The 15493-nt window shown below is 37.7% G+C and overlaps 1 protein-coding gene across 7 annotated transcripts; it reads left to right on the top strand.

Annotated features, from left to right (window-relative positions):
• Window positions 1-51: 51 nt before the first annotated feature.
• Window positions 52-14090, top strand: dcun1d4 (DCN1, defective in cullin neddylation 1, domain containing 4 (S. cerevisiae)). 7 transcript variants are annotated; one of them, XM_048206715.1, is made up of 12 exons: window positions 185-201; window positions 4172-4242; window positions 5265-5378; window positions 5485-5524; window positions 8464-8551; window positions 8966-9054; window positions 9711-9781; window positions 9874-9965; window positions 10067-10175; window positions 11015-11119; window positions 11605-11707; window positions 11845-14090. In XM_048206715.1, exons 3-12 carry the CDS (start codon window positions 5358-5360, stop codon window positions 11898-11900), a joined length of 774 nt encoding a protein of 257 aa, XP_048062672.1. In that variant the 5' UTR covers window positions 185-201; window positions 4172-4242; window positions 5265-5357; the 3' UTR covers window positions 11901-14090. The 7 variants fall into 7 exon arrangements, with proteins under 7 accessions (XP_048062668.1, XP_048062672.1, XP_048062667.1 ...); XM_048206714.1 differs by lacking the exon at window positions 185-201 and adding an exon at window positions 220-506; XM_048206712.1 differs by lacking the exon at window positions 185-201 and adding an exon at window positions 515-3116.
• The last annotated feature ends 1403 nt before the right edge of the window (window positions 14091-15493 follow it).

Genomic DNA, 15493 nt, shown 5'->3' with positions numbered 1-15493 from the left:
TGTAGACAGTGCCTCTAGCGCAATATATTTGACACTCCTCTCGACCAATCAATGACACGAGTGGGCGTGGTGACTGAAAATTTGGTCCATCTAAATCATTTGTGGGCAGGTGTAATGTTGACGTGTCCCGCCCACTGGCCGGTCTGCAGACTCACACAAATACAGTTGTGTGTTTCATAAAAATGCACTCAGATGCGTCAAGTAAGTACAATAGTACGTTTTCACTGCTATTCGTATTCTGTCGACCTGTGATGGCAATTGCGAACTTGCTGCACCCTGACAAGTCGCCTTGACTTCTTTTAAGATGTATGATTCGCTGTACTGACGCATTTTGTGAGTAAAGTAGCCGTTACCCGAGCATACAAATCATCAGATTGAGCTTGCTAGCTGCTCTCTTTGTGTTTTTACTCCGATGTCTTGGGCGCTTGCAAGCGACAACGACCTTGCAAGGAATATCGTTGCATTTTAGCCTTCTTTGCTTGAATATATACGGCAATCCGAGCAAGGTATCTGATCCTATTTACACAATACACTTGTACACTAATTACCTTTAATACCCATATAACCTTAAGGGAGCCATCTCTTTACAACTCGAATGAGCAATGCAAAGCCACCGAAGAGCAAGTTAGATTTTGTTGTTTTGGAGCTAAACGGGTCAGATTTTTTCGAGAAAACTGCGGAAAAATGACAGGGGGTGAAAATTGTGACGCAGTTGTGTAAAAATTTAGTGCTTACAAACACGTCGAATGTGATCTGACGCATTACTGTACGTCCCTCTGAAAGATTAATTGAATATCGTATCGAAATAATGTTTTTGATTAAAGATACAAAATCTTTTTTTGCAGCATTTGGGTCGCATTCATCAGTTGGGGAGAGTACCGATTGAAATTATGATTTGGGGAATTCTGGGAAATGTGGTTTATTCAGCCGAACCATTTCATTGGCAAACGCAGGCGTTGTTTGTCGTTAGACTACATTCCCCAGAAGTCCACAGACTCTCCAGATACTTTGTAAAGTCGTTGCAAGTTATGTGTATACACACTCTGTGTTAACTGTGTAGCAGAAAATATTATTTTCTTCTTTATTTTAAACTCCAGTCAATATACAGCTGTGAATGCTTGAAACATTTTGTTGTGAATTCGACTAATACTGTTTATTACATGTTTGGGGTGTTTCATATCTACTGGCATTCCTGACAACTGCGTCACAGGTTCACAAATAGTCTAAGTTTATGTCGAGTTTGCTTTAATAATGCAATAGATCAGATACCGGACATTATTTAAATGGCATATCTTCCATTATATCTGAATTTAATGTTGTTTCGTAGGCTTGTCTGCTCGCACACCGCTCATATGAAAAGGCCTGCACGATACATTTTTTATATATATATATATATGTACACGAATAACGAGAACGTGGAAGTTTATGCAAAATGAATCATATGCTTCCGTCATTTTCTTGGCGCTACGTCGTCTTTAGTTTCCTTACAAATTAATAATACTTAGTTTTCATGCGCCCAAAACACGTTTACGTTTTATAGTCCGCATATTGTATTTATTTAGGTATTAGTGGGCTACATATTCTGGGTACCAAAATACCAAATATTAAAACCAAAGAAAGGTTACAGCAAATATAACCAACATAACAAGCATTTACAGTGTACACATTGGTGTTGATACACTACGTTGTTATTTTCACTATGATAAATGATAATAAGAGATCCATAAACTTTCAAATTGGGCTTCTTTATACTTTAGAATACATACGTCTTTTCCATTGCACTTAATGAGGAGAATTCTTAGTTACTGATAGTGGGCCTTTCAAAAGATTGACCTTTAAAAATGCACATCTGTTCATATCTGAATATCTTGTTTTAATATTTAGGCAATATTATCTTGAAGAATAACCTGAATGAAAAATTGTGAATTCAAGGGTTAAGGGATAAATTTAAAAAGACCAATAGTGATATCACATGACTTTCATGACTGACTTTCTGATTTTTATTTTTTTATTTATTTTTTTACTTTCTGAATTTCATCATATCACATGCAGTGAATCAATGCACCTTTTAAATGTTAGGTTACATTTAATACGAGTATCATTCTGGAATATCGCTGTGGATTTTATTTTGATTAACTCGAGTTACTTGAGGCAGTTTCAATCGACTATTAACAATCTGTATTTGGGTCTGTGCGTATTTATTCTTAATTATCTATGTCAAATCCCAAGTCTTGTTTCCAAATTTATTCGAGATATCTAATATTCTTTAGGACCTGATGCTAGAGAAATATGACCTCCACATTGACATTTACTTTCTTAATGATGAAACCACACTTTATAGTATAAAGCAGTGGTTCCTAAACGTTTTAGAGTGGCGTACCCCCTGAGGAATTTAACAGCTTTTTGCGTAACCCCTCTCTTCCACTTAGACTGCAGTCACACATTTTCCATTAATGGACAATATTTTGCTCCCTTAAATTGATTTTCTAGTGCATTTTTACCTTTATAAATACCTTTTATAATGTTTGAAATAAAAAAAATGTTCAATAGAGAAATATGCAATGATGGTAAAATACTTAAATTAAATATTTAAATATTAAACCAAAACCACCAGTAGGTGGCAGTAAGTCTATCGCTGCGTCCGAAATCGACTACTTCCCTACTATACAGCATGCGAAAAACAGTACGCCAACAGAGTAGTATGTCCGAAAACATAAGCTGTGTTTCATTTTGGAGGCTGCATCCTCTGGAGGTTGCATTTGTCAGCCTCATACCTCATCGTGGCGGTCTCATTGAAGAAAAGTAACCGTTAGATTGCAAGAAGAAATTACAGTATCTTACACCTCACAAGGAATAACAGTCAATTTTATTACAGTTACTTTTCTTAAATAAGACATCCTTGATGACGTATGCAGCCTACAAATATGACCTCTGGAGGACGCAGCCTCCAAAATGAGTAGCAGCTATAGTATTCGAAAAACAGTAAGCGAAAAGTCCCCGGATGACCTACTACTTCTGCCGAGATTCCGAAGTGCGCATTCGATGGACACTTTACTATCCCATGAGGCCACGGGAGGGGATTTATCAATGGAGGTGAAGCGACGCAACTGACGCTGGTAGGTCACATGATAATGACAAAATGGCGGATGTAGTACGTCCGGATTACATTCATACTACACACATTCATACTATATAGAACATACTTTTTTAACGGCCCCAAAGTAAGTTTAAATTCAAATGTAACACCTACTAAGACAGTACACGATTTCGGACGCACCGACTGTCTTAATTAGTGAATCATCAAGTCAATCATTCATTCAGTCAGTAACAAAGCAAGTGGCTATGAATGGGTCATTGAATCAGTGACTCCCATGATTCGTTTAAAGCTGCAGATTCGTTCACGAAACACTGCTGTGTGTTTCATTGGAGCTATTATTTAGTTGCAAAATAGAGCAAACAATACTGTTAATAATATTACCCTTTTGTATGTTGAACTGTTGTATAAAATCAATGTTACATTTGCAATTGTGTGGATATTTGGAAAAAAGTGGATTTTTATAATATAATATCAACATTAAAAACAAGAACTCAGGTTGTTTTTGTGTCAAAGAGTTTGAGTCTTAAATTGATCTCTGTGCACAGTCTGTGGGTATATATGTTCTTCAAGCTAGTAAGTGCTAAATCCCCACTTTTACAAAAGTACATTGTCGAGAACAGCAGTAATGTAGCACAGTTTGCTAAGGTAGCATACATGTTCAGTTTTAATGTTAATTTAAGGTGGGGTGGAGTTAATTGAGTGGCAAAACTCAGCATTTTGTTCGCATATCCCTTCTGTCATACGTACCCTAGTTTGTGAACCACTGATATAAAGATTATGGATGACAATGTTGGTAGTCAACTATGCTCATAATGAAGGCACATAAAGCAGTTGAATGCATACTGTGTGCATTAGCTTATTAGAAACACTCAAGTATCTCACATGGCCTATTATATTTCCGTCACTCTACAGGATGCTTCTTTCCCATATTCTCAATAACTTCTACATATAGACGGAAGACACTGTGTGAACAAACACACAAACAAAAACATGCATAGAAACCCATGTACAGCCCAGATGCTTGTACATAACTGCCAGGAGTAACAGATGTTTATTTTTATATATTCCTCACAGATTTCCAGCTGAACTCTCATTTGTCCACACTGGCCAGTATCCACAAGATCTACCACACCCTGCACAGGCTGGTAAATATGGACTCCATTTGCCTGCACTTAAATACTCATCAGCTTTATTGCCAGATTTAACATTCATGCCTTTAAATGATTTAAACCAAGAGCATTTATACAAATGGAATTTGTGCACATTTCATGTTTGGTTTATCACTAGATGATTGATTCTTTTGTATCAATATGATTCTGGCAGGTAGGCCACTAAATCCACACAAAATCAACAAAGTTTTCAGTTTTCAAGGTCTATACCGAAGTTTACCAGTGTATCATGTTTATTTAGTGAACCTATTAGAAAAGACATGGATGAATCTCTCTGAAATACCAGATATGTTCTCTGTATGCTATTGCTGAAGTTGAATCCAGCAAATGAAGGTTTGTGCTTGATTATGATGTGAAAACTCTTGGGCAGAAATTTTTGATTTGTCAGCCTTCAAACTGGCTTCGAACATGATGTTTAAAAGGGAAAACATGTTAAAGAGGCTCTAGAATAGAGCATAGATGATCTATAACCAGGGCTAGATGAAATCTGCAGACTTTTTTTTCATACACCTCTCTGCTAGATTTGGTAAATGGTAAAATGCATTGAACAGATTAAATATCCACTGAGCAATCAGGCAAGGGACAGCAGACAGGTAAAACTTTGAATGATGGGCATTTGAGATTTTACTGAGTTCTTCACACTGAGATTTTGTGTAGGCTGTTTATATATACATTATCACATGCAGAATTTTGCAAATATGAGCCAATATTGTTGTGTGAATATTACTAGATCGGGCCAAATGTTTGACCCTGTTCCCTGGTTAATGGACAGTTGTTCCTGTATTGAGATTAATGCAAGCGCTGTTGGTGCTGTACTGACCAGCATACTGGTAGATTAGCATTGTGGGATAGCGGTGTTTGGCTTTATGAGAAGTCAGGACTCTCAACAGCATTATTACGTACTACAAAATTAACCTTTGATCAAGCCATTTACATAAATAACTACCCTCATAACCCTGATTGACACAGAATTGTGCTCTACATTATCTTATTTCCAGAACTCTCCTCCCCGATGTCTTTGAGAAAGCTGCACCAGCAGCATCTGTAGAGGTTACAGGAAAATAAGATGATCAGCCATCTACATCACACACATGCTTACTGTCTTCTTTTTGGTGCGGGGCTAATAGTGCTAGTCTGCTGCAGAATGTTGTTTGAGTTGAGATAGAGAGAGTGAAAGAGTGATAATGGTTGTTGAATGCAGTTTCTTTCTCACTGTAGAACCTGACAGAAGACGTCGGCCCAGAGACTCACGGCACAGGTAGTGACCTTCCCCATCTGACCTTGCATCTACTCATAACTTAATTAACTAATATTAAAAAAAAATGTGTGTGTGTGTGTGTGTGTGTGATATATATATATATATATATATATATATATATATATATATATATATATATATATATATATATAAAACTCAATATACAGCCATTATTGTCTAAATAGCTGGCAACAAAAGCGAGTACACCCTAAGTGATAACAGCAATACGTCGTTTAACCATTCAAAGCCACATGTCCTATTCATCATGTTCATATTTTTGTCTGCTTGATAGGACCATACAAATTTGCGTATATTGTATTAGAGTGGTTAAAATTTGGTACTTTGAGTACGCTTCTCTCATACTGATCACTGGATGTTCAATATGGCAAAGAACTCTCTGAGGATTTGAGAATTAGAATTGTTGCTCTCCACAAAGTTGGCCTAGGCTATAAGAAAATCGGTAACACCCTGAAACTGAGTTACAGCACAGTGGCCAGGGTCATACAGAGGTTCCAGTCGGAACAGGCCTCACAAGGGTCAATCAAAGTAGTTAAGTTCTCGTGCTGTGCGTCAGGTACAGAAGCTGGCTTAAAAAAAAACGATGCATGAGTGCTGCCAGCATTGCTTTAGAGGTTGCAGAAGTGTAAGGACAGCTTGTCAGTACTCAGACCATACACCACACACTGCAACAAGTCGGTTTGCATGGCTGTCGTCCCAGAAAGAAGCCTCTTTTGAAGCTGGCTCACAAGAAAGCCCACAAACAGTTTGCTGAAGACAACCTGTCCAAGAGCATGAATTACTAAAACCATGTCCTGTGGTCTGATGAGACTATGATAAACTTGTTTGGCTCCGATGGTGTAAAGGATGTGTGGCGACGCCCTGGTGAGGAGTACCAAGAAAATTGTGTCTTGCCTACAGTCAAGTATGGTGGTGGTAGCATCATGGTCTGAAGCTGCATGAGTGCTGCTGGTACTGAGAAGCTGCGCTTCATTGAGGGGAAACATGGATTCCAACATGTACTGTGACATTCTGAAGCAGAACATGATGCTCTCCCTTCAGAAACTGCCAAACGGCAGATTTCCAACATGATAATGGCTCCAAACACTACCAAGATGACAACTGCCTTGCTGAGGAAGCTGAAGGTGATGGAGTGGCCATGTATGTCTCCAGACCTGAACCCTATTGAGCACCTGTGGGGCATCCTCAAGCGGAAGATGGAGAAGCGCCATGTGTCTTACATCCAGCAGCTCCGTGATGTCATTACGGAGGAGTGGAAGAAGATCCCAGCAACAACCTGTGCAGCTCTGGTGAATTCCATGCCCAGGAGGATTAAGGCAGTGCTAGATAACAGTGGTGCTCACACAAAATATTGACACTTTGGTCACAGCTTTGACATGTTCACTTAGGGTGTACTCACTTTTGTTGCCAGATATTTAGAAAATAATGGCTGTATGTAGAGTTGTATTTAGAAGACAGTAAATCTATACTGCTATACAAGCAGCACATTGACTACTCTAAAATATATACAACTTTCATTTCTATAGTATTGTCCCTTGAGAAAATATACTAAAATGGTTGCTGAAATGTGAGGGGTGTACTCACTTTTCTGAGATACTGTATATATGATTTTTTTTCTACACTACACTTTGCTGGGTTAAATTTTTTTCTTCTACACTACTGTTCTACACTCAATATGAATTTTTTTTTTTCAAAAAGAAATGAATACTTTTATTTAGAAAGGATACATTAAAAGTGACGGTAAAGACATCGCTAAAAATGTCACAAAATTTATGTTTCAAATAAATGCTATTCTTTTGAACTTTAAAAAATGCATCGGTACGGTTTCCACAAAAATATTAAGCAGAATGAAGATGAACTGAGGCCCTGTTTACACCTGTTATCAAGATGAGATTTGTTTGATTGGATCACAAGTGGACGACGCTGTAGTGTAAACTGTGTCTAAAACTTTTTGAGCCTGTCCACTTTTTTTCCACTTCCAGAGGTAGTCGAAAATGCATTAGACTGTATTGCTTTCATAGTGTAAACGCTCATGTGGTCAAATGTGTTCAAACAGCCACAAAAGACCAACTAGCAAGATATTATTTAAACTTTGTTGGCTGGAGACCCAAGTTTGGTTTGAAGACGTAAACTTACCAAGCACAATGTTCTCTCACCATTCCTGATTTCTAACACACAGTCAAAAGAGTTTGTCGTGGTCTTGCAGCATTCAGAGCAGAAACAAAAGCTGATGCTCTCCGTATGTTTTTCCGTCATCTCTGGGCGAGTTCATATGTAAATTACGCAAGCTTATTTTGTCCATTACATTGAAAGATCTGAAAAAAAAACCCCCATATATTTACCCTCCCCTCGAAGAAATCAGGTCAGAAGTGGCTGAAAGTGGTCAAAAGAGACGGATTAAAATACCAGGTGTAAACGGGTATGTGTCTGCCTTGTCTACTTGTGACCAAAACACATCTTAATACCAGCTGTAAACGGGGCCTGAGATGAGAGACAGCTTTTTTTAGTTTTTGCACGCTTTTCATGCCTCTGAGGACTGACGGCCAATTACACACGCTACAAAGTTTCAGATGTGGCTTCTACATATAAATGCGGGATTCACTCTCGAAATTGCAATGAGTGACATAGTAATAACCATAGCATTGGACAAAAATATGACACGTCAAAATAGATAAACATTAAGCGATGTAAATGCAGACAAATAAATATCAATAATATCAAAATATTTTTGAAATTCTTAAATGTCTGACTGTACATTGCTATTCTTGTAATGGTGGAGCCGTTGCTTAGTGATTTGATTCTGGGACTGCGTCTAATGCAGATTATATTAGGACATATCCCTGGTTTTAGGGAGGGAATGACTGAAAAAGTGAAACAAAAAAATAATCATCATCTTTGTGTTCTGTCTCTCTCTTTTCCAGCCTGCTGCTCCAGAGCCATGCCCCCCAGGAAAAAGAGGAGACCCACTGCTGGAGACGACCTGTCTGCTAAGAAGAGCCGGCAGGATAAGTATGCTTAAAATCACCTTTCCATTCATCCATCTCACCAGCCTCTCCATCTCTGTCCATTCCATCTGTCTGTGGACCTTCCTCTAATTCACTCATATACACACTTATTCATCTGTCCAACTTTTTGATTAGCAGCTAAACTAGGTACCTGTCAGATTATGTCAGTTAAGAAAATTCTGTATTTATTCACAGAAGGAATTTGAATGTTATAATAATGTAAAAAGAAAGTTGCACAACTATCATAACTGTTAATTGTACCATCAAATCTGTGTTTGTGTGGGTGGATTTCTGCCCTCAGAGCATGTGTCTCTTCTTGTTTGTATCAGATGCAGCACGTTTGTCCTTTAATTTTTATACAAGTGTGCGTTAATGTGTATTTAAATAGCATCCGCTCAGTCCTGTCTGTTCATTTCAGTGTTTACAGAAAACAGGAGACCTTGCAAATCCAGGAAGCTGAAGCTTTTTCTAGCAAGAGATGTCTAGAGTGGTTTTATGAATATGCAGGTATGTGTGCAAAATCATGTTTAGTTTTATGTCATCAAGTTATGAACTGTGATAAACTGACTTTTTAATATCATTGATAAGTCTTTAAAATGCTATAATCACATCAAAATCTGATAAGCTTGTATATTTTGACTTGAAATGTCTAGAAGGCAGTGTATAATGTCAGCTAAATTTACGCTAGTTTTTTTTTTTATTCAGAATTCCACCCTTGTGACTTCAGAGACTTTCCAAATGAAGTTAAGATGTAAATAGAGTGGCTATAAGAAAATAATAAAATGTATTTGGGCACTTACGTCACACTTAAAAATGTCTAAATTTAAATGAATACAAAATATCAAAACAAGTGGCATCTGCGCAAATGATGCTTTTCTCAGATACTTCACTTTTTAGCTCACAAAGTGTCCTATAGCAGAATAAAGTTTGACTACCAAAAATGTCCAAGACTTTTTGTCTTTATATCTGTTGCTTCATATTTGAACAAACCTAGATTTCAAACAAAATGTTTTGATTGAAGTGTGCTTACAGGACACTAGTTTTAAAATGTTGTTTTGCAATTCAAAGACTTTTTTTTTTTTTTTTTTTGTGGCTTAAGTGTCCAAATACTTTTTGGGGCCAATGTATATATAAGTAATTGTGTCTGCAACTTGTTTAAATAGGGTGTGATGATGTGGTTGGACCAGAAGGGATGGAGAAATTCTGTGAAGACATTGGAGTGGAGCCAGAGAATGTAAGTCTAAATTAATCTGATGTGGTTTTACACATTCCTCTAAAAAAAACCCCATCTAATCAGTGCTAATTTTAATGTATATTTGTACGTAGGTGGTGATGCTGGTATTGGCCTGGAAGCTTGATGCCCAGAGTATGGGTTACTTCACTTTACAGGAGTGGCTCAAGGGAATGGGCTCATTGCAGTATGTCTGGCTAAATGTGGAACTTGTATACATCTACTACCATGCTTCTACACTTCTTCCTTTCCCAAACTTCACTTTTCCTCTTCTTCTGTCATATGCAGGTGTGACTCTACTGAAAAACTCAGGAACTCTCTAGACTACCTGAGGTCTGTCCTCAACGATGCCACCAGTTTCAAGCTCATTTACCGATATGCCTTCGACTTTGCCAGGGTGAGTGTGTGTAGGACAGGTGATTGATGAACACTAATCATCGTCCACTTCAAAAGTCTATTTGGATTAATGATTGCCTTTGACTGCATCTAGATCCTTTTTTGCTGGGTTCATCACAGTTCTTCAGTTACAACAGACAAGGGCTTGAGACTCCTGAGAGATGGTGCTATTTTAGGTTGTTTCACCTCTTTGTCTGCTCAGCAGAAGTATCTCTTGTCCAGATAGTTGATTTTTTTTTTTTTTTTTTTTTTTTTTTTTTTTTTTTCACTCCCTTGGTATGAATTGTAAAGTGAATGAAGCTTTGCTGAGTGAAGCTCTTAGAGGAGCCATTCGATAGGGCCAATAAAGTGGATGAGTACAAATAAATAGCTTGTGGCAACCTTGAATGGATAACATGACATCCATCCTGTCTAGATAAAACCGAAATGTTCATGTCTAGGCTCATCTTTAAGCTCAGCACTTAGTCCATTCTCTTGCAGTGAAACCATATTTCATGGCTGTTAGAGAAGTGATTTAGAGTATTATTGCTTTTAAATATTAGGCACAGAGAACCTAAAGCATTGTTATGGTGTTAAGGTGTAGAGACAATAATCATGTTTGCCCTCAGGTGCTTGCATTATCAAATGTTCAAGCTCAGACTGCTTAGAGTATAGAGTACACGGTACACTAATTCCCGAAACGGTCCTCCAGGAGCAATCTGGATTTAAGTGCCTTGGCAATAATGGGTCATTTATAGACTGTTACCTCACTACCATAATTTCTAACTTAGTATTTTTATTGTGATGTGTGAACTTGTATTCATAATGTTTCAAATGTTATTTGGTTCCACCCCTTTGCAGGAGAAGGATCAGAGGAGTTTAGACTTGAATACTGCCAAGTGTATGCTGGGACTTCTGCTTGGGAAGACCTGGCCATTGTTTCCAGTGTTTAACCAGTTTCTAGAAGTAAATATTTTAATCTTTACAGTCGATCGGTGTCACTTTAATAATTTTACAAGACCAGTCAAATATTTGTACACACTTGCGCGTTCCTTATTACTGCTTTCCACACTTTAGAATAATAAATGTCATAAAAATGCTAACATGCATCACAAACCTTAAATAGCTTATATTTGACATTCTCTCAGTCAACTTCTTGGATCTAGGAATACTTTTTAAACAGCATTGAAGGTGTTCACAAACTGGCCATTTTGTTGGCTGCTTTTATGTTTCAGCTCATCTATGTTCCAAAACAATTAATTAAAATTACATTTAAATTGCTCCATATACACATTCATATGTAGCAACAACGCAAACACAGTTTTAGATCAGTACAAACATTTGACTGGTATTTATTTGTATATTTGCAAATCAGTACATGTTCTATGTCAAAAACATTTTTAACAGTGACATTTTTTTTTTTTCTTCTTCACATGTTTATCCCTCCACAGCAATCTAAGTATAAGGTTATAAATAAAGATCAATGGTGCAATGTTCTAGAATTCAGTAGGACTATCAACCTTGATCTCAGTAACTATGATGAGGACGGGGCCTGTGAGTACAAGCAACCACACTTTAACATGCCTGTATATTTCTAATTATACCCCAATTAAGACATCCATCATTCTTTTGTACAGTGCAGCTGGAAGTACATCAGATTTGCCTTTTGACTAAGTTTTCTCTTTGCTCAGGGCCAGTGCTGTTGGATGAGTTTGTGGAATGGTATAAAGATCGAGAGATGTCGTAGCGACAGCTTCCCAACGCCTACCACCATCACCAACTAGAAACTAATCGCCAACAATCACCATGACAATGACGACAGAAACGGCTTTGAAACAAACATCTAGAAAACAAAGTACAAATCAAAACTGAAGAGTTTGGGACAAGACTGATGGTGGCCCCTGGCAGTGAGGGCTTGAGTGTGTGAGTGTTTGCATAGAATGTAATTATCAATGCACATGTTTGTATGTCGCCCTTTTAGCCGGGGCCATAGGAGGGTCACTGGTGGTTGTGTGTTGGAGAAACAGCACCTCACCGACTCCACCTAATGCCCCCCAATAGCCCACAATGCATTGTGGGTAAGCACACGGCCAGCCTCGGAGCCGCCTTCCCACCCCACTGTGATGTTTCATATTGTTGTGAATGTGAATGAATAGGCTCTTATACGGAGAATGAATTCAGATTCTCCACAAGGCAGGGTAGGTATAAACTCCCATACTGTCTGAAGATTTAAGACATTTAGGTAATTTAGGCCTCGAAGGACAGAGAAAGGAAGAACAACACCTGCTTGACTTTTTACCGAAGATCAGTGACTTTTTGGTTCAAAATGGAAATAGCTTACAGTGTCACTCTGCTGATGTGGTCCAAACACTGTTTACTACAGTTTTTATGTTGGAGGAGAATGACATTCAGAGCATGTTACCATAGTTACATAGCAACCCATGCCATAAGTTTTATTTTTACCAGTCTCACTGCACTTGGTTGCCATTTAATAAAGCACACCACAAGCAAGAGTGTCAGAGACATTCTGCTGTAAGTACTTCCTGTGGTATAAATATACCTTTCACCACTTATAATTTTGAAATTGATTATAAGATCAATGAGAATAGCTTTACTGTTTGCAACATGAAGCACAGAGGCTATACCTATCATGGACATAGAGCCCAGTATCTTTTTCCTGACTCATATGTCCATTGTGTATAGACACTGGCAGTGGCAGATATGGCCATCTTGTAGAGGAGTGTGAGCAGGTTTAAAGTGACTGCAGAATGCATTAATTATATCATTTGATTCCTTTACAATGTAACTATACTGTGCATGTAATTAAAATGACAAGACATAAATCTAAGTGATGGAAAAGAGACAGGATGTAAGAAAGCTGTTAAAGTGCACTTTTGATTTCTGTGATGAATTGCCACAAAAATATAAAAACAGGTATTCTGCCCTAAACACTGACTCTCCTTTGGCCACATCCTCGTCCACAGATCTTGTGGTCAAATATGATCACCTTAACCCATAGTGACCAATGCCTAGCAAATATTTAACGTTCTAGTTATGTTTGTAAAACTGTCGAGTTTTGTCTATGGCTGTGGCGTGAAGCTAACTTGTCATTTGAACAAGAAAAAAAAAGCATGCATGCATTCTGCAGTTAGAGCCGTCTTTGTGAATGAATGAGGTTTTTCCTTTTTGTACATTTTTTTTTTTCGCACTTTTTTTTTTTTTTTTTTTTTTTTGTACAGCTATTTGTAGAAGTGGACTTTTTGTGCTTAATTTGGGTATCCGCGGTCATGCAGTCTTAACGCTTTATGAAAAACATGATTGTGTGATGGTATTTAGAGCTTAAACACACTTGTAACCTCATCTGTTGAGATGTTCTTCTCTGCATTGCCTCCTCCACCATCTCCACCAAGTGCTAAACAACCATGTTCATGAGTGACTGCAGCATTTCAGTATATCTGCAATGTCATGAAAACATACTAATTTTGTTATATGTTAAGGAATTAGAGTACAGAGACAAAAAATCATTATCAACTTTATTAAATCATATTTTGGGTAACAAAAGTTTTTTTTTTCCCCCTCTGAAAGATGAACATTGCTAACCATAAATTATTTATCAAGTATTCACTCAGCAAATAAAAAGCCAACAGTCTATGTATGCTGTGCATGCTGGCCAGAATCCATTTGGAAAATGTCTACAGACACTTGTCATAATCCCATTAATCTCCACCTGTTTGTGCCTGAGGGAAATTGTGGTTTAAAATTCCCTGTGCTCCAAGTTCCCCTGTATCATTATGACTGTTGCTTTTGTGGGGGGAGTATGTAATGCAGAGGGTTGAGCATTCTCATCTGACTGTATATATGTATGGATGTGTGTATATGTGTTTGTTTTCACTGTAACCTCTACATTCAATATATATAAAGGGGTTTATTAACTAAATGTGGAGTCATTTTAATCAGTTCTATATTTCATGTTTTGAAAGAGAGAAGACTAACTTCTGGGGTCATCCTGGGGATTGCCCCCTGTCATTGAGTGCAATTAATACCCTCTGGATTTTTTTACCACTTCATATCATGACTCATAAAATCAACATGTGTTTATGATCTTATACAATACACGTTCTTATATACATTGTTTCATTGCAAAGAGAATATAACTTTTATGAAAAACTGAAAGTTAAGGTTATTTGTATAATTATATTACAGCATTTACAATACTCTATAAAAAGCAAATCCCAATACTCAAAGCTGCAGTTTTGAAAGCATCAGCTCATATTTGTACAACATTGTTTGTCTGGCTATTAAAAATGAACTCTTTATCTAAATTAAAAATTCCTTATACTTTGGAGTCTTAGTCTTGAGGCCCCGTAAAACGGGGGCTTCAGCTCCTTCTGTGTGTCTGGACGTGGTTGTGTTTCTTACAGAGATACTGCTGTTAGTTTGTTCTGTTTGTAACTGTGTCGCTCCTCCATAATCTCGAGGCGATTTGTCCTGCTGGTCGCCCTCTTGTTGCATGGAGGATAGGGATGCAATGTTGAACTTGTCCATTTCCATTCTTCTTTGCTGCAGTAATCGTCTGCGTTCTAGCCTTTGAAGGACTTCAGAATTTTCTCTGAGATACTCTCTGGCATCTTTCTGTTCCAGGGGAGGTGGGGGTGTCTGTGGAACTGCTGGTGGGTCATCTTGTGGTGGTTGTACATCCATAACCTGATGTCCTACATATTGTTTGTCAATGGACAAGGAGCTTAAACTTGACTTAAGGCCAGTGTGTTCCACTGAACTGTCCAAGGATTCTCTTGTAATAATGTTGTCCTTGAAACTAAATCCAGATGTCCGTGATTCAGATTCAGTTTTTAATATTAATGCAGACCGTTTTTTCATTGAGTCAGAAGGTGACACCTCAGATGATAAACCGGGCCATGTGATTTCTAGGTCTGCATTCGTTGTAGGTGTTAAATCTTTTTTCATTAATTTGGTTGAAGAAGAAGGTTCATTCTTTGTGAATGTAACATACCTCTTTACCTTTGGGATTTTGTCAAGAGATACACCAGTTTCTTGAAAGAAACTGTCATCATGATTTCTTCGTTGTTTAACATCATATGAAGTGCTATATTTCTTGTTTTCTTGCACTTCCCCTATATTTATGGGTTTTACTGTGTTTGAACTAAGAAATGAAGACACAGTCGTGGAATGAGGTTCTGATTGTGTGAACTGAATGTACTTTACTTTTGGGATACTGGCAAAAGATTTGTCTGTTTCTCCAATGATATTATAATCAGTTGAAGATGGTTTAACATATTTTGATGAAGTGTTAGATATCCTTGTTTCTTGAGCTACCCCAGA

This window comes from Megalobrama amblycephala, linkage group LG11 (genome assembly GCF_018812025.1).
Source record: "Megalobrama amblycephala isolate DHTTF-2021 linkage group LG11, ASM1881202v1, whole genome shotgun sequence".
Taxonomy (NCBI): domain Eukaryota; kingdom Metazoa; phylum Chordata; class Actinopteri; order Cypriniformes; family Xenocyprididae; genus Megalobrama; species Megalobrama amblycephala.
This window is presented reverse-complemented; position numbering and strand designations above follow the sequence as displayed.

Bases quoted from the DNA above. Each gene is read 5' to 3' on its own strand.
- dcun1d4 (XM_048206710.1), top strand. From the start codon at position 309: ATGATTCGCTGTACTGACGCATTTT. The intron at 11,120-11,604 runs GTAAATATTTTA...ATCCCTCCACAG, and splicing joins TGTTTAACCAGTTTCTAGAA to CAATCTAAGTATAAGGTTAT. The intron at 11,708-11,844 runs GTGAGTACAAGC...CTCTTTGCTCAG, and splicing joins CTATGATGAGGACGGGGCCT to GGCCAGTGCTGTTGGATGAG.